Source organism: Ipomoea nil, unplaced genomic scaffold, assembly GCF_001879475.1.
Source record: "Ipomoea nil cultivar Tokyo-kokei standard unplaced genomic scaffold, Asagao_1.1 scaffold3172, whole genome shotgun sequence".
Classification (NCBI taxonomy): Eukaryota; Viridiplantae; Streptophyta; class Magnoliopsida; order Solanales; family Convolvulaceae; genus Ipomoea; species Ipomoea nil.
Window position 1 is genome coordinate 276,091 of NW_017619600.1, and position 24,445 is coordinate 300,535.

Below are 24,445 nucleotides of genomic sequence, written 5' to 3' on the forward strand. Positions count from 1 at the left end.
TTCACTAGATCTTTTGTTTAAAAAATAATAATAAATAAATAATTAGATCTAGACAACACAAAACTACTTTGATTATAATTAGTTAATTACTTTAAAATATATTACTATGTAGATGGATTATAATAATAAAAAACGTAAATAAAATAAACATTGAACAATACAGTCAGCAAAAACCTAGAGTTAACATGTTAAAAATGTTAATTGCTCTTTTTTTCCGGGTTCAATGACTTATTTGGGGGTTATTTGAGTTCGATGGCTTAATTACTTTTTCCCAAATAGTTTAGTGGTTTATTTGTACTTTATCCCTTATTTCAACAAAGTTGGGTTACGATGAACTTTTTTTAGATCAAATATTATAATTAGACATACTTTATTATAAAATACAAATATTTGATGTTAAATTGTTAAAATTTAAAATTAGTATCTAATTATTATGCATAATTCAATAAAATTGTCACAAACATAGATATTTGATATTAGATTATTAAATTTTAAAAATCTACAAGATATAAAATATTAATTCCACCAATAAGTGTTTTTTTTTTTAAAAAAAAAAATTTGCTCAAAATATTTTTACTATTTTATCGGGAGAGTACAACATTATGATAAAATTAATATATTAGAAAAAAAAAAAAAAACAATTTAAGGAAGTATACAGTACATTAGTACACGGACGTTATTTTATATATAACGTCCATTGATGCAAACTGCCGAGCCAGGCAACTGCCGCCCTTGCAAGTAAACTGTGAGCTTCGTCTCTTCTTTACTTTCCAACCTATACATACATCCACTTGTACCTATAGAAAAGGTACACGGCCGTTGTACAGAGTACATAATCAAGTGCATGTCGGAGAGAGAACTCCGGAGAAGGATTCCGGTGAGCCGGATTGTTAGAAGCAGAGCACCGCATCGATCGTCGCTGTCACCGTCACCGTCACCGTTAGGTCATCGGAGAAGTAGGCCTGTGCCTGTGCCTGTGCGACGCCGATCATCGAAGCAGCCGTTGATTAGGGCTTTGAAACGATGCGGATCGGAGCCGCTCTTGCCTTCTGCCGCCTCCTCCCCGGACGACGGTGGCTGGAATTTGACGCCACCGCAGCAGGAGGTGCTTTTCCGTCCGCATACTTGTACAGATATATTTTCGACTCCGGACTATTTCGTGAAGATATCTCCGGCGAATCACCATTTCCCGGTATGATCAGATATATCATTTCAATTTTCTGTTTATCGATTTTGATCTCTCCAATTTTCGCTGTTATATAATAATTGGGCGGTTTATTTATTTATTTTTTAATAATTTAGCATTTATATCTTATTTTGAAATGATATAGAGTTAATTTCAGGAATGGTCCATTAATTATTCTTATTTATGAATTTTTATCTTTCGATTTTCAATTGGACTATAAATGGCCTTTTGTCTATGAATTTTTACTAATTTTCGTCCTCAACTTTTAATTTAATCATAAGTGATCCATTTACTATTGATTTTTTTTAAAATTTGGTCCTCTAGTTAAATATCATTTTAATAAACATTAAATTTAAGGGTAATGATGTAAAAATTTTAGTTCTTCACAATGATGAACTCAATGTATTAAATTTATGAATTCAATTCGTCAATCTCAACAACAAGCTTAGTTTGACATTATTATTCATTCAATTTTCAATCTCACATCAAACTTAGTTTGACATTATTATTCTTAAATTTAAGGTTTATTAAATTGATATTTAACTGAAAAACAAAATTTGGAAGAAAATCAATAGTTAAGGCACCATTTATGGTCATATTGAAAGTCGATGACAAAAATAGGTAAACATCAATAGTCAAGAGGACCACTTATGGTCCAATTGAAAGTCAAAAGATAAAAATAGATAAATATCAACAGTCACTTGATCATTCTTGAAATTAACGATTATATATATATATATATATATATATATATATATATATATATATATATATATATATATATATATATATATATATATATATTAGCATAATAATACATTTGGATCAAGTATAGTACTAGAAGCATTAAAAAATTAGTACAATTAACAAATTGAAACATTATATACTTGTTTTATAATTAATTAATTATCTTGTAAAAATGGGAAAATTTGTGTCCAATAAATACACAGTGAAATTGTAAAAATTGCAACCCACGATGCAATGACAAACAATATGGGGAAAGCTTCTGAAAATTGCAATTTTTAAAAAATTATTTTTTCCACCGTACAAGACAGCAAGTTGAATATTTATAATGCAAATAAACATCTAAATTATTTGGTGAGCAAGTTGAATATTTATAATGCAAATAAACATCTAAAATATTTGGTGAGCAAGTTGAATATTTATAATGTGTAGATTTGATCGAAATGCAGGGGTACAACAAGGAGTCCAAAGTGGTGGTTAATGTGACATTTGAAGGATGTCCTGGTCCTGTTCGCACCATGGTCAAGTTAGGAACAAGTGTGGACGAAACCATTCGTCTTGCCATTAACAAGTACAGTGAAGAAGGTCGCTCTCCTCATCTCAATACCAATGGTGTCTCATCCTTTGACTTGTACCAATCCAACTTCAGTCTTCAAAGTAAGTCTTTATTTTATTTTTTTATTTTTTTCTGTATGATGATGAGAGAAACACGGGGTGACTCTAGTCGGCAAAGGACCCCAAGGACTGTAGCCGGCAATTCGGCAAAGGACCTAGTAAACTAACTTAAATTGCTCATATATAGTTGACTGGCTCATATTAAGAAGACTTAGATTCGAACTCGTGACCTTGTGATTATAAGTTTGTATCTTTAGTCAATCTTGACTGGGGTACCCCTTTATATCTTTTGATAACAAGGGAAACTTGTAGCAATTATTCAAGACTGTGTATTGGGTAAACCCCTTATGACTCACTTTATTCAATAAAGGACCAAAAGGTAAACAGCTGAACTTATAATTTTGTGATTACCAAGTAAATAAGCTGATCAGATCAGATCAATTTGGGTGCTGTTGCCCCAATAAGCTCTTCCTTTCTACCTCAGCATAAATGTCTCTCTCTGTCATGGCCAAATTGTTTATATACATATATATATATATATATATATATATATATATATATATATATATATATATATATATATATATATATATATGTATAAGTTGAGTGTTTGGTTGATTCTTACAGGCCTGAGTAAGTCGGAGTTGATAGGAGATGTTGGCAGCAGAAGCTTTTATCTCCGGAAGAGCAGTAAAAATATGAGCAGAGGAGAGGTATCCACAACCTCTCTCAATTCAGACTCTGATGAATACGTTTCCCTTGCTGAATTCTTCTCTCGAAAGATCAACAAAATCTTAAGAAGATCTGGTAAGCTCTGCCAATTCTTTGGGTGCTTCCAGTGCTAAGGATAATTAAACCTATTATACCCCTTTTTACTGTACTGGAGGGAGTAGCATGGTAGTTTTAGATCACTGCTACTCTGCTCTCATCATATAGCTTCAATTACTAGTATTGCCTGGGTTTTCTTTCCATCAAACAAAATGAAAATATTTCCCCCTTTTTTTGGGAGTTGGGAGATTCTTTAAATACAAGTTCCCCACCCTCTGTATCATTGTATGTATCCATTATAAGTATATTTATACAAATTAAACATTCCATGTACATGTGTATGTTTTATAACATAATTAACTTATCAGTCAATTTTTGTTTATTTAACCACTATTAATTGTTAGAATTGGGTTAAACACTCAATATAAATGTTTGATTAATTAGCTTTTTGTAACAACTTAATGCTCTAAAATGCTATAATTCAAAAAATCTGTTCAAGTAACTTTTTCCATAAGTTTTTAATTTTGAGAAAGTCATTTTGAATGTAATCAATTAACAACTAATTTACCATATATCTTTTTGCAATCAACTAATTAAACCCACTAACTCAATCAACTAATAGCTAACAACTATTTACTAAACACCCCAAATTTTTGAATGTATAGCTAAATTTCTAGTTCCCTTAATTTGGATTAGTTGCATTGAGTTACACGGGTGGCTAACTTAATATTCTATCGCCCTGTTTGGTAAAATGGCGGTTAGCTGATAGCTGTTAGCTGATTGTGTTAATTAGAGGGTATAAATAGTTGATAACATTAGCTGATTGTAGAAAACTGTTTGGTAAATTAGCTGTTAGCTGATAGCTGTTTGGTATAATTTCTTTTCTCAAAAAGTTAATTGAAAAAGTTGCTTGGAGTAGCTTTTTGAATTTTAGCATTTTGGAGTTGTCAAAAGCTAATTAACCAAACATTTATATTGATATTTTAACTAAATTAAACAATTAATAATGGTCAAATAAGTTAAAATTGACCTATAGACCAATTTTTTACTAAACAGAGCCTATATCTCTCTATCGTATGAGAGACTAATTGAGATTTGTCTCGTAAACATAAGGCACACTCTTAACAAATATTGAATCTTTAACATTACAGTTACATTACCGATCAACTTACAAATTATTTTAAATTGTGGTGTTTGGTTCAGGTTATATAAGATAACCAAAACTATATTTGTTTGGCAATAAAAGATTTTCATATTTGATTCAAGTTATGCAATTTCCCTAGGAATGTAACATAACCTTTGAATAAGGTTTTTAATTATTGCAAGGGAGTGTAAAATACCCTCCATTTTTTTAGGTATTATTATATTCCCTTGTGTTATTGCTAATTTTTTCAGGAGCTAGATCAGTTTCATAGGCCGTGGCGATTTCCCCCCTAGGGGCCCGCCTATCGCCTAATTCGGCCGAGTTAACCAGGCCGACTCGACCTTGCTAATTTTTTTTAATTTTTTTCATTACCTACACACGTGCAACCATGAGTTTGAGTGAGAGAAAAGAAAGCTAGAAGAATACTAAAGCAAAGCAGTAGGATTCGAACAGCCGACCTCTTGGCATATGCTACTGTTCACCCGTGTTTCCCCTCCATCCCTCTATTTGGAGAAGCCCAAATTTGTTCTCTCCAAATTTGTACATAAAGTGGAAAAATGGAGAAGGAGTAAGCATTTGGAAGAAAAAATTTAATAAACAACTTCTCCAATTTTTATTTTTTCCACTTCTCAATTTCTCCATTTTTTGAAAAATCCTCTATTTTTTCAAATTGATAAACGACCCCCTAACATTTTCAATAATGTAACATTCCAGCAATATAATATTTCCTGAATTAAAACCAAACGCCACAATTACATATGGTTATCATTTGAAAGTTATCCTTAGTTTTGCCAACACGAAGAGGCAACTGAGAAAGGAATCTTAGCCTGCAGTTTCCCGGAACCTTCGCATGTCATGATTTCATTCGACAGACATATCCCAAATTATTATGGTATATCATTGTCTCTATCATATTCTTCTTTTCATTATTTGTTTTTATTTATTAATAATAATTCTTTGAAATTCAGCATTTGTTCAATAAGATTACATGAATCCTTTTTTTTTTTTTGGTGTTAATTGTTACTCCGTATATAGTAATTTCATTTTTATCAATATTGATTCATCTTTTATAGATAATTAATAAAATTAAATACTTATAAAAATTCCATATAAAAAGTTTAGTTCTTGTTTAATAATATACTTAACTTATCAGTTAATTTTGACTTGTTAAATTACTATTAGGTCTTTGATTTGATTAGATCGTCAATTCGAGTGTTTGGTTAACCAACTTTTTGTAATAGCTTATTGCTCTAAAATGTAAAAAAAAAATCGCTCAAAACAGCTTTTTCTATCAACATCTTGATAAAATAAAGTACACCCTTAAAAATTATTTTACATGTAATCAACTATCAGCTAACAACTAATTTACCAACTAAAAATTATTGCTCTACAACTAACTAATATTATCAAATAGTTAAACTCATTAACAGCTATTTGTAAACTACATCTTTAAAGTAGCTTATTGACCACTTAAATCTACCAAACTTGGGCCTTAGCATAAATAGAAACTTCTATTTCGTATCCTATCACAAATATAATACAAAAATATGTAGTTTGGGAACGGAATTTCCAGTATAGATCTTCGGATTCTTTGAGGAATATTGAGAATGACATCTTCATTCCCTGCAAAACATCGGATGCCGGCCGCCATGCACGGTGGCGTCAGGCTCCCTCCGAGACTCGCCGACGCACGTACGAACTCGGAGCTCGTAAGCGAGTTTGTGAATATTCCGACGAGGAAGCCGGTGACGACGGCGAGCGGAGGTGGGGAGTGTGAGCAGAAGTTGACGAAGCTGTTGTTGAATGTGAACATTCAGAACAGTTTGGGACCGGTGCACGTGGTGATGTCGCCGGAAAACAGCGTCGCCGATTTGATAAGGGCGGCGGTGGAGATTTACGCGAAGGAGAAGCGGCGGCCGTTGCTGGCTAGCACTGATCCCGCCCGTTACGAGCTTCATTACTCGCAGTTCAGTCTTGAGAGTGAGTTTTCGAACTTGTTTCAGTACGGTGCCGTTTTATTTCTTATATTATCATTGCATTTATCATAGCCTCGTAGCTAGGATATAAATATTTAGAGAAAAATGGTTAAATTGCGCCCCTAAGTCTAACAGATACTGCAATTCTCCTAAGCAAAATAAAAAATTTCACCAAATCTGTAAAATTTTTCTATTAAGTACAATCAAATGTAGTCCTTGAATGAACAGATACTACATTGTAATAGGGTCAGTAGCATTCAAAAAAAAAAATGTGGTCCTTGATTATTAAAAATATGTCAATTTTGAAATGTGTAGTGTTAACTAAGTGATTATTTATTTTTTTTTTTTTTGCATAGCAAGTAAATATTTTTCTAAATTGAATAATTAAAATAATATTGTATTCACCTGGGATTTATTATCAGTTAGAAACTATACTTATTTTGTTCACTTCTTCAACTTTTCTTCTTAAATTTGTCGATTTTTTTTTTTATAAAATTATTTTTGAAGAATAAGTTAGAAAGGATTTGAATCTTACACTGTACAATTGTTAGGATGAATCTTGCGTTATATTTGACTGCCTTGTTGGTTGCAGGTTTGAAGCCAGAGGAATTCCTGAAAAACTTGAAATCAAGAAAATTTTTCTTGTGCCTAAATTCAAATTACACCATGATGTAATTAAGTTCTCAATGTTACCAACTTGTATTTCAACATCGCATGTAAAGTAATTTAAATTTGAAACTCAATGTTTCGTTACACCTAAGTGCATCTTTATGTCACAAATGAAAAGAATTAGGGTGAAGTGTCAAATAGCACCATGAACCAATAGCGAAATGTCATGCCGCACCTTAATCTTACATAAGTGATGATTCGATGCACAAACTAAAAAATTTTGTCCGCCTAGAACTTTTTGTAGGTTTCCCGGTATCGCTGATGACATGGCGCCGGTTTTATATGACGTGGAGTTTGTTTTTATTAATTTGTCCCAAATTGAAGTTTTTAGAAAGTTTTGGGTTATGTTTTTAATTAATAAAAAATTCAATCCCTAGCCTGCAACTGCTAGGAATTGAAGAGTCAAACTCTCGGACCTTCTTAAACGCTTTAATGCTCTTGGACAACCAACTGCTCGTCGTCTCGTCCTTTGGATTTTCCGACGTCGAGATAAGCTCCCAAGTCCGAACCGACGACCCCCCGGCGAACCCGAAACAAGGAATCCAGAAACAACACCCCCGTTTCCCGCACTCCACTTCCTGCGTTTCTTCATTTACATCTACATCTTTCGCCGGCAATTCTGGGACGGCATTATTGTCCTCCATACCCGACCGATTTCAAGGATAAAAATCAGCAAATTTACAATCTCTGCTGCAAACTGTAAGCCCTAATTTAGGGTTCTGTGGTTTGCAGAGAGAAAGACCAGCTTGTACATCTGGAAGCTAGGGACAACCTCGTAACGCTAATTCATCTGTGTGCTGTGCTTTTAATTTTGGTGAAACTTATTTGAGATTCGGTGAATATAAGTGCATGGTTCTTGATTTGTACTATCTTTCCAAACAGTACATACAACAAGAATTCACAAATCAATCAATCAATCCACCATTAACTATTTGGTTAATTTTCATAAAGTGTTTATTTTGTTGGGCAACAGTTGAAGCATTGCCAAGTGCCAACAGACATACATTATTAATTACACCATAAAAAGTAGCGTCATAAAGCAAACAACACAGATGTTCGTACGTTTGAATTGAAACAAGGACTAGATCAGAACAGATCATGGAATGATGTTCATTTCTCGCAATTTCTGCACTCACACTCTAATCCTCTTCAACGTATCATCATATCCAAGAACCCTTTCGACAACTTGTAGGGCTAACCAGAAAACATGGGTGACTTCATGGGAGATTTTTGAGAGGCTTTTCTGTGTATTCTCGAAGTTGAGAGCATCAAAAGTCATATACTCGTCGAGGAAAGAAGACGGAAACCAAGAGGGTAAAGGCCGCCTGGCAGCGCCGTAGACCTTCCACGGTCCGCCGAGAGCTGCCGATTGTTTTAAAGCCTCCACCATCGCTACCCCAACCATCCCGGTTGCGCCGACAACCAGTGCCACCGCTTTCAAACAGTTTTCAATTCCTAGTAGTTGCAGGCTAGGGATTGAATTTTTTATTAATTAAAAAAATAACCCAAAACTTTCCAAAAACTTTAATTTGGAACAAATTAATAAAAACAAACTCCACGTCATATAAAACTGGTGCCATGTCATTAATAATACCGGGAAACCTACAAAAAGTTCTAGGCGGACAAAATTTATTAGTTTGTGCATCAAATCATCATTTATGTAAGATTAAGGTGTAACATGACATTTCGCTATTGGTTCATGGTGCTATTTGACACTTCACCCAAAGAATTATAGTTTGGTTTATGTACCATAAGTTTATGAGTTTAATTCTTGTTCATATATACCTTTTCAGTCAAGTTCATCGCACAGGACTTTTCTAGTGCTATTTCTTATATGTGATTTGTGGATTATTATACAAGAACACAATTTACCCAGCATACACTTTCAAATAACTAGTGACCGTGAATTTCTCTTGTCATAAAAAAAAAAAAAAACTTGTAAATCATTAAAGATTGATAAACTCTTTATCTTGATTTTGGTTTGCAACAATCTTCACTAAAGCGCTAGAACTTCTTAATGGCTTTCTGAATAATAATTTATTTGAATTTAAGTAACTACTATACATAAAAATCAAAAAAGTAAATTTCACTTTTAATTATAGATTATTGTGAAATTATAATATTGACTTTTATTTATTAGTCACAATTAGTTATTCATTTATATTTTTATCATTCCACTATTTAATAAAGATGATTAACATGTAATTCATTATTCAATTAAAAAGAATTTACTAGAGAGTAAGAGAAAATTATATGTTGGGACAAGACGGTTAAATGATTAAATCACATGGTAGTCATCTTTATTAGTTGAATGATAGACATTTAAACGGATAACTAATTGTGACAAACAAATAAAATTTGATAATGTAATAAGACATTTAAAAAAAAAAAAGTAAGACTAAATGTGATAAATGTCACTATAGTCAAGGATTATAATTGAAAATTTCTCAATTCAAAATTCCCTTTTACTTTGTTTCTAAGCATTTATTTATAGATATTGAAACAACGAGGCCTATTTTTTGAAAGCCAAAAATCATTGTGGATTTAACAACGAAGTCAGAATAAAGTCAGGGGGAATAGAGTCTCCGTACAGTGTTAGCCTGAGAATAGGCCGTTGTAGCCATAGAGTGAGCTAGAGAATTCAAAGCACGAGGATTGAAAAGAACAGAACAAGAAATAAAAGAACGCATAAGGCTCCTACAATGATCAATAACTATACCAACATAGGACCTAGAACACGCAAATGATGTGCCAGGTAGTGGCAAAGGGTTTAACAATCCGAGAGAACACGCACAGCCGTAACATCACGAGTCCTTAGCCAAGTCAAGGCTTCTTTGCAAGCCTGTCAATACCGCAACCTTGTTGGAGCACTTCAGCACCTAACCATCCCTTGTTCAGATCTCTCATTTGAAGTCAACAAACTTTGTCAATTCATACACTCTCCAAAGACTAAGAAGTGGGTGGCACTCAAATGAGTTCTAAGGTATGTCAAAGGGACTCTAGACTGTTGAATTTGAAAGATCCAAAGGCCTGGCGGGTGGAGAATAACAACCACCCGCCAGTTAGGCGGAAATAGAGATAAGAATCAAGAGATGAGAAAATATATATTGTACGAAATTGAATTGAAAGTTTATAAATCTGTGTTAGAAAGGGATAATACACAACCCTATAAATACATGTTAGAAGACTTCTAATATAAAATAAGTTCCTTATGACTACCTACTCAAAATCCTAAAACTCCATGCTGCCTAATATATATAGATTCCATATTTCTTATATATTCCATAACACTCCCCCTCTAGTTGGAGCATAGATTTAATCATGCCCAACTTGTTACACAAATAACTAATAATCCAAAAATAACTAAATAACTAACTCAAATCCCATTTAGGATACTCCCCAGAAACGAAAGCTTTGGACGCCACCAATACCACGGACAACCGAGTGAACTCAAAGTGGACCAAACAAGCCTAGGATTGAACACTCCCCCTACAACAGAAGCTTGGACGCCACCAGTACCATAGGCAAACACCGGGTGAACTCAATGTGGACTGAACAAGATTGGGATTGGACCCTCCCCCTGAACCGGAAGCTTGGACGCCACCAACACCGCACGCAAACTCCAGATGAACACAAATTGGACCGAACAAGCTTGAATACACAAGGTAAAGAAGACAAACTCTGAAAATGGAGGACACAATTTCTTTACCAACAGTTAGGCGAAAGTAGAGATAAGAATTAAGGGATGAGAAAATATATTGTACGAAATTGAATAGAAGGTTTATAAATCTATGTTAGAATGGGGAATACACAACCCTATAAATACATGTTAGAAGACTTCTGATATGGAAATAAGTTTCCTTATGACTACCTACTCAAACCCTAAAACTCTAAGCTGCCTAATATATATAGATTACATATTTCTTATATATTTCATAATGTTAGGAATAAAATGTAAAGTATTGATGAGCTAATTGTATTTTGAAAATCTAGTATTCCCCAATTTTATTCCATTAGAGTCAGTTCTGGGTTCATTAGAGTATGGTGTACCCATGCAATGAAACCCATGCAAAATGCTTAGTCTTGAAGCTCATATTTTATAAGACTTAAGCGGGATGATAACTTAAACCATTTTGGAGCGCATAAGACACCAAAGGTCAATTCGGAGGAATTTGAAGAAGACTTGATATTAAGCTAGCCGTGTGATCCAAAGTTCAACTCCTCTCCTGAGTATTTTTGACTAAGCATACACTAGACGAGGCAGATGGATGGATTAGATGAGGTAAATGGTCAAAGGCGATGCACTATAATCTCCAAATCAATGCACTAGATGAAGTCCACTATCAGACGAGGGAAGACTAGACTAAGCGGAAAGCAAGGTGATGCACCGCAACGCACAAAGGAATGCACCGGACCAGTCAACTAGACTAAACATCACTAGAAGTGTGACACCCCATAAATCTAAATATTAATTGAGGAATTAATCCAAGCTTTCTTTGCTAATCCATTTCTAAAAATCCTGAACTTTAATAGTCAAGGGACTAAATTTTGACTAGTCACTTAAATCTATTGAGTGTACCTTGTGCTTCATGAGTTGTGCCCTTGTCCCCTTGTCTTTCCAACTTTAGTAAGGGTAAAAGTGGCTTTTCACCCATGAATTGTTGTTCAAGCTACGCTAGCAAGACATCTCATTTCATTCATTCACCATTCAAGCCTAAGTCTTAAACACTCTAGCCTCTCTCTAAAATAACCGAGCTTATTCTTCAAGCAAGAAGGTGAACCTCCAAGCCTTGTAAGATCCTTCACCAAGATTCCTACTTTCTTCTTCTTGAGCATAGGAAAGGTAAGGTTCTTAGCTTTTTGGTGTTTTTATCCATCTTTTGGGTGTCTTTATCTAAAGTTAGAATCTTTCTTGAGTTTTGGTTTGTGTAAGAAGTTGGTGTGGAAGAAGAGCTCTAAGAAAAGACTTAAGAGGGTGAAAAGGAGAAGTTGTTAGGCTACAAAGGTCACCCATGCTTTACAAAACCTATTTTCTAACCTAAATGATGATTATTGGCTTCTACTTGATGTTCTTGATGTAATTTGTGAGATTTAATGCATGATCTTGTGATGATGCATGTTTAGAGCTTGTATTTAGGTTTCTTGTATGCCATTGCTTGGCTATTTCTTGGGTTCAAGTCATATCTTCGTTGTGTGTGAGATTTTGGGTGTTTTGGACTTGAACTTGACCTTGATGATGAATTCCCCCGAAGGGAAAATTGGTGTACACATAATGTACCCCGCGGGCAGTGGCCTACCCGCCGCCCCACCCGCGGGGAATAAGCTTCTCGTGGGCATTGTACCCCGCAGGAAGGCCCACGGGTAGGGGCCTACCCGTGGTCCCACCCGCGGGGAACGTCATAGATGATTACGGGAATTTATTCCCCGTGATCCTTTTCTTCTTGGTGTTGATGTTTTGACCTCCCGTTGTTGAATTTTGAGCTATTTGTGAGTCTTCTTGATGTTTTGTATGTCTAGAACGATGTGTTAGGAATCCATGTTAGGATTTGGTGTCTTGAATCGCGCTAAGGGTCCAACCTTGTGATTCGTTGGGCTAATATGAGTCTTGAAGGTTCGTTTGGACCATTTTGGTTTACCCGCTTGTTGAGCATGCTAGTTTGATGTTGTTATGCTAGTATGTGTGGTTTGTTCCTTCTTATTGGGGTTGGCAACTTGTGTTGTTAATCATTTGGTGTTGGATTGTATCCTTCGTTGTTGAGTAATGTCTCATGTCTTTGTTGTGATCTCTTGATTGATTCTTATGTTGTGATCTTGTACAAATCGTTGTACCCTTTGTTGATACTTGATTGGGGCCATTGATGGGCCTTAGTATTCTTGTTGATGATGATGACTATGTGTGACTATGAATGAGATTGGTGGCGTGTGACTTGGGCTTTGCTCACATGATCGGTAGTGTGTGAATATGATATTTAATGGTACCCTCGTGTACTGAGAGTTCGGCGGTGAATGATTGGCGGTGTAGGTGGGGGGCGACGGTCCCAGGTGGAATAAGATTGGACTCAGAAGTACAGTGTGGCACTAGGAGGTAACGGTTGGAACTGTGATAAGGCCGGGGGTAGCCATAAGGTTGGAACAGGGCATAATGTTGGAACTTGGAACTATGAAACGTGAAACATTAATGTGTCATTATGTGATGTATGATTCCCTTGCTTATGAGCAAGTCTTGATGTACTTTACCTTGTGAATGGTAGGTTGCATCCTGAGTTGTGTTGTATATGATGTTTGTGGTCTTGTTGTTGTTGTGAGGTTGATGATCCTCGTTCTTGTTGAGAGTGTGATGAGTCTTGATGTTGACTTTCTTCCTTGGCTTTAAAATGATATATACTGTATTCCTCAGTTTCAAATGGCTTTGATGATATCTACCTATATTATGCTATTTAACGTGTATTGATGGGTTAACAACATTATTCGCTGACCGGGTGTTACCCCTATGTTTTACAGGTCTTGAGTAGATGATGAGCGCGCTAGTCGTTGTGGTAGCTAGTGTAGTTTCCCTCCTTTCTAGTTCCTTCGTTTTGGGCCTGTGAGCCTTTGTTAGACATGGCATGTGTGCCTTAGACTTGATATTGTTTTGATGGATAGTTGTAGACTTAGCCTGTGCACCCATGGTTTATGGGTGTGGCATAACGCTTCCCGGTTTTTAGTAGCTTCCGCTTTTGACTGCCTTCATGCTTAGTCGTTTATCGTTTGAATTTAAGTTTTAAAATTGTGATAAAATCGGGGGTGTTACAAGACGAGCCACCGAGACGATGCACTGAAGTTGATGAAGAATTGCACTAGACTAAGCAAGAAGTGAAACTATGCAAGTGCACTAGACGAGGTAGCACGAAGCAGTGCACTAATCTCACAACAGCAGTGCACTAATCTCACAACAGCAGTGCACTAATCTCACAACAGCAGTGCACTAATCTCACAACAGCAGTGCACTAGACTAGGTACAAGACTAGACTAAGCACTTGATATTGAAGCAATGCACTGGACTCACAAAAGCAATGCACGAGACGAGGCAAGTCATCTAAACTAGGCACGAAATCAACTAGACACAAGAAGAAAATAATTGATATGATCTTATCAAGGAAGATGAACATCAGTATTTTCACGAAGGAACTAGAGACACTCGGAAAAGGCTGATTCACATAGATATTATTTTATACTCAAGCAAGAATCAACAGTTTGAAGAAATTATTTGATCAACTTGATTTATCAGATCAAGAATGCAACAAAGTTAGGCCTTAACGCGGAGGAATTATTCAAGATTTGGAGGCTACATTTTTCAAGAGACTTTATGTCAGATTTACATACGAGAGCAACGATCAATTATTCAAAATATTTGACAAACGGTGAAAAGACTACTACCTAATGTTGCAGATCAAGTTGACAATTTTTTTGATCAACTACATACGAAGATGGACGATCGAGATCGAAAGTTGATCAACAGGCAAATAGCTTTCTGTGACAACCCAAAAATATTTTTCCTAAATTCTATTTTATAAAATTCCAAAATATTTATTTTCACTCTTTCAAAAATTCAATTTTTTTTTTCTAAAAGCGGTGTGTTAGGAATATATTGTAATAGTTTTTTATATGCCAAATTGTATTTTAGAATCCCCAATTTTATTTGTTAAGTCTAGGCGTGTCATAGACCATGAAAGGAAAATTAACAAATATAGAAAAAGGGAAAAATACGAAGAAGAAGAAGAAGAAGAAGGAGATGTATGCATATGATATGTATACTTAAATAAGCCCACACGCCCCAAATTAAAGAAGAAGTCATACTGATAATCTCATACGAAGAAACGAGAAGCAAACGAGATTGCATGAAGTTATCTTAGAGATCAAGCATCTATGGAAAGAAAGAAGTACATCAAGGAGAATGCTACAATGACTAATAATCTGTACAGGCGAGATGGATGAAAGCTTGATGAATAAACGCCCCAAGGTCTTAAGTTCAAAACTCACTCTCTATAGAACCTAGAGACGAAGTAAGATCTCACCACCAATATGAGACCCAAAACCCATACCCCAGAGAGCCTCTTCACGTGAAGACATGATTTACATCAGAATTATTTTAAGGGTCCCAACGGATCGTGGAAGACGGGGCGAAAGTAGCACAGAGCTGTGAAATCCTGCGAAGTAGCAGTGTTGGAGGCACTGGGCGTGATTAGTGTGGGCTAAGTAGCACAGCAGTGTTGGAGACACTGGGCGTAATTAGTGTGGGCTAAGTAGCACAGCAGTGTTGGAGGCACTGGGCGTGATTAGTGTGGGCTAAGTAGCACAGAGCTGTGAAATGCTGTGAAAGTAGCACAAAGTTGCGAAGTAGCAGTGTTGGAGGCACTGGGCGTGATTAGTGTGGGCTAAGTAGCACAAAGTTGCACAAAGTCCAGTGATTAGTGTGGGCTAAGTAGCACAGAGCTGTGAAATCCTGTGAAAGTAGCACAAAGTTGCGAAGTAGCAGTGTTGGAGGCACTGGGCGTGATTAGTGTGGGCTAGTGATTAGTGTGGGCTAAGTAGCACAGAGCTGTGAAATCCTGTGAAAGTAGCACAAAGTTGCGAAGTATGTGAAAGTAGCACAAAGTTGCGAAGTAGCAGTGTTGGAGGCACTGGGCGTGATTAGTGTGGGCTAGTGATTAGTGTGGGCTAAGTAGCACAGAGCTGTGAAATCCTGTGAAAGTAGCACAAAGTTGCGAAGTATGTGAAAGTAGCACAAAGTTGCGAAGTAGCAGTGTTGGAGGCACTGGGCGTGATTAGTGTGGGCTAGTGATTAGTGTGGGCTAAGTAGCACAGAGCTGTGAAATCCTGTGAAAGTAGCACAAAGTTGCGAAGTAGCAGTGTTGGAGGCACTGGGCGTGATTAGTGTGGGCTAAGTAGCACAGAGCTGTGAAATCCTGTGAAAGTAGCACAAAGTAGCACTAGATCACGGAAATTCATTGTATCTAGGAACCAAGAAGTGGTGGATATAGTGAATTGCTCTTGGACGATAAGAGCAAGTGGAGTAGGAGGATTGCATCACCTCCGAACCACTATAATTGCCTTGTGTCATTTACTGCTTTATTTACTTACTGCTTATCACGTGGATATACTTGACACATTCATCACACACACTTACTTTATTATTCTGCTGTGCACAAGACTCTCACAATCTAGTTAAGAGTCTTGATATCTCTATTGCCTTAGCGATTGTTGTATTCGCGAAAACGTTTAAAAGTCTATTCACCCCCCCCCCCCCCCCCTCTAGACTTTTACCTCACCTCTTTGGGACCAACTAAGAAGTAGCCTATTTTGAAAATCCCAAGTTTTGGGTATATTTATGTATCAAGGACCCAAAAAGTCAATCTGAGTGAAATATGAGAGGAACCTGTGAAACTTGAACCAAATGTTTTAATTAGAAACTATCTTATAGAAAATCTATTTTGACCCCAAAGTTGTGCAAAATTATTTTAAGGCCTTAGTCTATGTTAAAGAAATGAAGCCTGGTGATTTTTCTACAAGCCAATTAAATGCCTGATATTTTGAACAAGCTAAATTACTCTTCTACCCTCATCAACCAATGATTTTTACCTAGGATTTTGGACCCCTATATAAGCATTATTGTAACACTCCCGATTTTTCAACATATTTTAAAACAATTAGAGTTTACGAAATAAGAACAAGTCTATCATTGATACCCAAAATAAGCGGAAGCTAACAAGATAGTTTAGGGGTGCTATGCCACATCTAAGCTTGAGAACCTAGATGCACAGACTACTAACTAACTAGTCACAATCCATAAACATCGGTCGAATACAAAGTGGCTCACAGGTTGTCAAACTAAAGCTAATCACTAACTAAGCTAGGAACTACAGCTCCGTCTAGCGCGCTCACGAGCCAACTAATCTATACCTGAAAAACATATGGTGTAGCAATCGTTAGCGAATAATGCTAAGTAACCCACTCCCACGCGTTGAGTACATTATATAGATATAAGAAAACCATTTTGAGACTTGGGAATACATAGATATAGTCCTAAGCAATAATAACTTTAAATCAGGATGAAGACTCATGATATACCATTAACATTGACACGATAAGACAACATCAAGTTACAAGCATGCAAACCATGATTACAAGACCAGATAACGATAAGTGACCACAATAAGACCACAAGACATGACAACAATAAGACCACAAGACATGTCCATGTTCCAACCTTATACCATGTTCCAACCTTTACACCACTCCTTCCTTATATCAGTTCCAACCTGTACATCCAGGTCACCCTGTACACCACCAGCCTTATCCCTCCGGAGCAATGCTCCCTGCCTACTTTTCCACCAACTTTCCCACTGATCTTTCAGCACACGCAGTGCCATTACATAAACCTGATTGTACCGCAGCACAATAAACTAAGCACACACAGTGTTGTAACATAGGTACCGCTGGTGAGCTGTCGTAGGCTCCCAAATTAAAACCTTACAAACGTAGTAGCGGGAGTAATTAAATAAACGAGAAATTTAATCGAACGAATAAACAGTGAAAATAATATATCGAAAACACTTATAATAAGAAACCTTGGTTAGTAAAGATCCACCACCGGAATTTAACACTGATCATTGATTAATAAAGTAATTAATATGCAATTGAATATTTGTCGTGAAATTATTTCATTTCTGTTTTCCCTTAGTTGTAGGTAAATAAAGCACACGCGGTTTAATTACCCCTAACTACTAAATAACCTAAGACAAGCGCTATAGATTTAATTTAATAGCAGCAATAGGAACTAGGAAAATCGACAAACTAAATAACACAAGCACAAGCGGTTGCATTTAATTTAGGAAAATATTCTACCCGAGTCCAATTATCACTAAGCCGTCAATAATTAACCCAGTTGCTACTGAATATTAGAATAATTTGTAGCACAACATTATCTAATATAGCAAATAATTATATCAAATAAATAACTAGTAGGCCTCCCTAGCAATTAAATGATACAACTATTCAAATAATTTTAGCAGAATATTTAATACTCAAATGCATAGAAACATATATAATAAAAATAAATAAATAATCTTACAGCATAATCAATTCCGGGGCATCAATTCACTAAGCCAAGCTAGAAGAAATTAGCCACGAATGGACATTGGTAACAACTTTAAAGAATAATCGAGAGGGGAAGAATGAACATTTTACAATAGAAAACCTTAACTATTTATATATTTTCCCAATCATTTTCTACCACTCATTTTTCCTATTATTTTGCCTTATGCCTGAGTCTTCCACAATTCCAGCCATGTTATTATGATGCATGCCTGTACAAAAAAGAAAAAATCAATTGTAAAGTTTAGATTTATAATATATATATATATATATATATATATATATATATATATATATATAAGTAATTATAATGTAGTACGCATTATATGTATACTATAATGCATTCTATATTATATATATTATATTATATATTATATTGTATATTATATATATAGTATTAAGTACGTAGTATGTACTCTTATAAATTATATATTATATATATTATATATAGTTAAGAATAGATTATACTATGTATATAAAAAGAACTAATTATTAGATAATATTAAATAATTAATATAAAAATATTATAAAGATGTACCTAAAATATGAGCGTAAAATATGCCCATCAAATTCCCCCACACTAAAACGTTTGCTTGTCCCCAAGCAAAAATATTATTTGCGAAGTAAATAGAAAAGAAATTCCCAAAACTCATAACATATCATGAACAACAATCTGAAGCACCCTGCAATTAATAAGTTAGCACCCTGTTTGAAAATGGAGAAAACTAAATAAGTAAGCCCTCACAGGAATATCACTCATTACTCAAGTGTTTGATGGGTATAAATTTCACTCAAGTTCATTCCTATAAAATTGATCTACCATAGGCTTGCATATCTTCTCAATCACCACTACAAGAGTCATGCATGACACAAATCATAAGGACTTTTCACAGGTTGTAATGGGGCTAGGGTTAAGGTAGGGAATTTTTAGGAAATTAGCTTAAACAAAAGCTTCAAACAAGAGGAACAAATAAATACAAGTAATCCAACACCCTCAATTTCCAATCAAAAAACACATCCCATTGAGGTACAGAATGCTTGCTCAGTATTACCAGAATTTCCCCTTACTTCATTTATTTAGAAGTAACTTCAACTCAAAATCAATTGCTGATTCTTTTTCATTTTCTCATAAATTTTCAGCAATATTCTTCTTTTTCAAATGTATATTCTTCATTTTTCCATTTCATTTTTTTCAATTTTTCATGCTTTTTTTTTTTTTTTTTTTTTTTGAATCGTGAACTGCTTCCTCTTTTCTTTTTTCATAGAAGACCAACGACATATTGGCAACGAAGATACAACTCACCTCACTCTCAATCATATTAATAAGAGTAAGTGATCTCCCCCACACTTATCCTTCCCAACCTCACGTAGATTACAAAAATAATCCAAAATTTGCTCCACTAGTTATTCAGCTGGGTGAAGGCATTATTTTAGATATAAAAGGCTTGTAATGTGGTCCAAAATAAAGAAAGGAATGGCCATAAAGCTCAAAGTGGTTAACAAAGGGTAATAAATCATAGGACAAACCGGTTATTTGGCTAGTGAGGCTCAAAGTCAAATAATGGCCTTAATCACATTTGAATCATGCATGGTCTAATTACCTTTAAAAGAGAATCAAGGCAAGTTCTAGAGAAACAAAATTATGGAAGAAATCACACAATAGAAAGAAAATAAGACCGAAATGTCAGTCAGTGGCTCAAAACACTCACAGGTTTATTGCTTACTTAATATAGCCACTACATATCAAACAGGAAATGCTAACAAACTAATCACAATTTGCCAAACTATTTATTCAATCATGTTATGAATTCCAAGAAGGGGAAAAAAATATATAACAATTTTTTTTTCAAAATAATACTTATTTTGCATAAAATACTAGTAAAATATTTTTTGAAAATTATGAAATAAGAAAACAAAAAATAAAACTTTTTTTTTTTTACACAAGCAAACAAATAATAAGACTATATCCCCTCCCCCACACTTATTATCAACATTGTCCCCAATGTTGAATAAAAAAGCATAGAAAAAGGGTTATTGAATGAGAATAGGGAATAAAATAAAATAAAATAAAATAAAAATGGAACAAACACACCTTAGGTTGCCTCCCAAGCAGCGCCTTTGTTTATCGTCTTTGGCTCGACTTATGATATATCTTTAAATTTCCATCGTCTTTTTGAGTACCTTCGATGATTATGAGTATTCAAAGAAACAGCCTCTTCATGCAGATTAGGACTCAAAGATGATTTATTATTTTGTTCTTCTTTATTTTCAATAGAAGCAATTGCATTAAATTTAACAAGTTTCAAGGAATCAACAAAAATTACAAAATTATCATCACTAGGAGATTTCATGGTATCATAAATATTAAAGTTCACAAATTTACCATTAGACTCCATTGTAAGCATGCCACTATGAATATCAATTTTCGTTTTTGCGGTTTTTAAAAATGGTCTTCCTAACAAAATATGAGAAATTTGATTATTATTTTCCATATCAAGGACATAAAAATCAGCAGGAAAAACCAAGTTATTAACTTTAACAAGCAAATCCTCAACCACACCCCTAGGATATGTAGTAGATCCATCAGCCAATTGAATTACTATACTAGATTTATTCAGGGGTCCAAGATTTAAAGAAGCATACACAGGATATGGCATAACATTAATAGAAGCTCCTAAATCTAACATAGCATTTTCAAGTTTAACACCACTTATCATGCACGGAATAGTAAACATACCTGGGTCTTTGCACTTTTCAGGAAGATTGCCTTGACTAGCCATAGAGACATTCTCTTGCACTTTCACTTCTTCAACTCCTTTATTTGGTTTCTTTTTCAAAGTGCATAACTCTTTAAGAAAGTTTGCATAGCGAGGTACCTTTTTCATAGAATCTAAAAATGGTTTATTAGCCTCACATTCACGAAATGTCTCATATAAATCATTATTTGAGTTTCCTCTTATTGGTTCTAAAAGAGTTGAGGGAATGGGGGTACTGGTTCATAATCAGAAAAATAAGAAAGCATACCTTGGGACGTCTCTTTATTATTGACAATGATACCTGCACATACTCCCTTGTTTATATCGACGTTCTTTTCCAGCGACATACTTCTCACAGTAATTGCACTTACATTCTCTTTAGGATTAATGATCGTTTGAGAGGGTAATTTGCCAGAACTCTGTGCTTCCAACCGACTTACCGTAGTTGCTAGTTGGCCCACTTGCCTTTCTAAGTTTTGAATACTAGCCTTTGTTTCTTGAATACTAGCCCTTGTCTCTTGTTGGAATAGTTGTGTTTCTTGTTGAAACTGCAAAGTGTTAGTAGCAAGAGATTTAACAATATCTTCTAGATTCATACCTGAGCAAGAGCTTTGGGCTGGTTGGTGGCTGGAAGGGAATTGTTGTCTATACGTTTGAAAGTTGGAACGATTCGGAACAAACTGGTTCCCTTGTGAGTTCCCATAACTAAGGTTTGGGTGATCCCTCCATCCCTAATTATATGTATTGGAAAATGGATCATACTTACCTTGAGGTTGTCCAGGAAAACCTCCAGCCATGTTGACTTGTTCAATAGGTTCTTCTTGAAGAGTTGGGCAAGCATCAGTTTGGTGCCCAACTACCGAGCAAATTCCACATGCTTTTACAATTTGCATATTGCCTACTGCTAATTGACGGACAAGAGTAGTTAAACCAGTAATTTGTTGTTCAAGAGCAGAAATATTTACCTCATTTACTTGCTTAGACGGTTGGACAAGTCTATTGCCAAACTGTTGAGAATTTGCAGCCATGTTTGCAATTAGAGTTCTTGCAGCGTCCGGTGTCTTGTCAACTAAAGCACCACCGCTTGCGGCATCAATCATGCTTCTATCCATTGGAAAAAGTCCTTCATAAAAGTATTGAATGAGTAATTGATCACTGATTTGATGGTGTGGGCAGCTTGCACATAGTTTCTTGAAACGCTCCCAATATTCATATAGGGACTCTCCATTGTTTTGCCTTATACCACAGATTTCTTTCCTAATGTTGGCCGCCCTTGAAGCTGGGAAATATTTTTCAAGGAATGATGTCTTTAAGTTATTCCATGTGGTGATGCTCCCAGAAGGTAGATAGTATAGCCAATCCTTCGCTGAATCTTTCAACGAAAAGGGAAAGGCTCTCAACTTGATTTGTTCTTCAGTAACCCCTGTGGGTTTCATACTCGAACACACCACATGAAATTCCTTTAAGTGTTTGTGCGGATCTTCACCTGCAAGTCCATGAAAAGAAGGCAAAAGATGAATTAACCCAGATTTTAGTTCAAATTGTATATTAGCATCCAGAGCGGGAAAAGTAATGCATAAAGGTTGCTGATCCAAATTTGGAGCTCCAAGCTCTTTTAAAGTCCAATTTTGAGCCATGGGTTCCTCTTCTAAATCAGAATTGGTAGAATCGGTAGAATCGGTAGCCAGATCACTAAACTCCAATTTTCTCAAAGCTTGTTTCTTCCACCTGCGTATAGTTCTTTCAATTTCCGGATATTACGGCAAGAGTTCTTGATTAGCAGATCGAGTTATAGGCATAAACAAAAAGAAAATATATTTTGATTTGCAATTATGTAAAAGTAATGAAAGAAAAGAAAATTATTATTTTTATTTTCGTTTGGGACAAATTGAAAAACAAATAAACAAATAACAAAATAAATAATTAAATAAATAAACAAACACAAAATAAGCTAGAAAATCTCCCCGGCAACGGCGCCAAAATTTGGTGAGCTGTCGTAGGCTCCCAAATTAAAACCTTACAAACGTAGTAGCGGGAGTAAGGATCGATCCCACGAGGAGTAACTAGTTTAACTTTTGTGCTCAAGGAAATAATGGGGGGTTTGGAATATATCGAGAATAAATATTGAATAAAAGAGAAATTTAATCGAACGAATAAACAGTGAAAATAATATATCGAAAACACTTATAATAAGAAACCTTGGTTAGTAAAGATCCACCACCGGAATTTAACACTGATCATTGATTAATAAAGTAATTAATATGCAATTGAATATTTGTCGTGAAATTATTTCATTTCTGTTTTCCCTTAGTTGTAGGTAAATAAAGCACACGCGGTTTAATTACCCCTAACTACTAAATAACCTAAGACAAGCGCTATAGATTTAATTTAATAGCAGCAATAGGAACTAGGAAAATCGACAAACTAAATAACACAAGCACAAGCGGTTGCATTTAATTTAGGAAAATATTCTACCCGAGTCCAATTATCACTAAGCCGTCAATAATTAACCCAGTTGCTACTGAATATTAGAATAATTTGTAGCACAACATTATCTAATATAGCAAATAATTATATCAAATAAATAACTAGTAGGCCTCCCTAGCAATTAAATGATACAACTATTCAAATAATTTTAGCAGAATATTTAATACTCAAATGCATAGAAACATATATAATAAAAATAAATAAATAATCTTACAGCATAATCAATTCCGGGGCATCAATTCACTAAGCCAAGCTAGAAGAAATTAGCCACGAATGGACATTGGTAACAACTTTAAAGAATAATCGAGAGGGGAAGAATGAACATTTTACAATAGAAAACCTTAACTATTTATATATTTTCCCAATCATTTTCTACCACTCATTTTTCCTATTATTTTGCCTTATGCCTGAGTCTTCCACAATTCCAGCCATGTTATTATGATGCATGCCTGTACAAAAAAGAAAAAATCAATTGTAAAGTTTAGATTTATAATATATATATATATATATATATATATATATATATATATATATATATATATATATATATATATATAAGTAATTATAATGTAGTACGCATTATATGTATACTATAATGCATTCTATATTATATATATTATATTATATATTATATTGTATATTATATATATAGTATTAAGTACGTAGTATGTACTCTTATAAATTATATATTATATATATTATATATAGTTAAGAATAGATTATACTATGTATATAAAAAGAACTAATTATTAGATAATATTAAATAATTAATATAAAAATATTATAAAGATGTACTTAAAATATGAGCGTAAAATATGCCCATCAACCGCAACACCATAACATAAGATAAATGCACAACAACGCAATATCACGAGCACACGCAGTGCAGTATACCACCAATTTTTTTTACCACCAATCTCAGATCTTCTCATCACCCATGGACATCAACACAACATTCAAGACTCAA

General features: G+C 34.8%; 2 protein-coding genes across 2 annotated transcripts; both read left to right on the top strand.

The window, feature by feature from the left end:
• Positions 1–697: 697 nt before the first annotated feature.
• On the top strand, positions 698–3,517 carry LOC109168040 (uncharacterized protein At4g22758). Its single transcript, XM_019317097.1, has 3 exons — positions 698–1,192; positions 2,380–2,587; positions 3,173–3,517. The coding sequence occupies exons 1-3, from the start codon at positions 845–847 to the stop codon at positions 3,388–3,390; spliced, it is 774 nt and encodes a 257-aa protein (XP_019172642.1). The 5' UTR covers positions 698–844; the 3' UTR covers positions 3,391–3,517.
• A 2,419-nt stretch (positions 3,518–5,936) lies between these two features.
• LOC109168082 (uncharacterized protein At4g22758-like) lies at positions 5,937–7,219 on the top strand. The gene is made up of 2 exons (XM_019317136.1): positions 5,937–6,437; positions 7,026–7,219. The coding sequence occupies exons 1-2, from the start codon at positions 6,065–6,067 to the stop codon at positions 7,106–7,108; spliced, it is 456 nt and encodes a 151-aa protein (XP_019172681.1). The 5' UTR covers positions 5,937–6,064; the 3' UTR covers positions 7,109–7,219.
• Positions 7,220–24,445: the final 17,226 nt, after the last annotated feature.

Coding starts and splice junctions, on each gene's coding strand:
- LOC109168040 (XM_019317097.1), top strand. CDS start 845: ATGTCGGAGAGAGAACTCCGGAGAAGGATTCCGGTGAGCCGGATTGTT. Junction 1,193..2,379: donor CGGCGAATCACCATTTCCCG/GTATGATCAGAT, acceptor ATCGAAATGCAG/GGGTACAACAAGGAGTCCAA. Junction 2,588..3,172: donor ATCCAACTTCAGTCTTCAAA/GTAAGTCTTTAT, acceptor TGATTCTTACAG/GCCTGAGTAAGTCGGAGTTG.
- LOC109168082 (XM_019317136.1), top strand. CDS start 6,065: ATGACATCTTCATTCCCTGCAAAACATCGGATGCCGGCCGCCATGCAC. Junction 6,438..7,025: donor CTCGCAGTTCAGTCTTGAGA/GTGAGTTTTCGA, acceptor TGTTGGTTGCAG/GTTTGAAGCCAGAGGAATTC.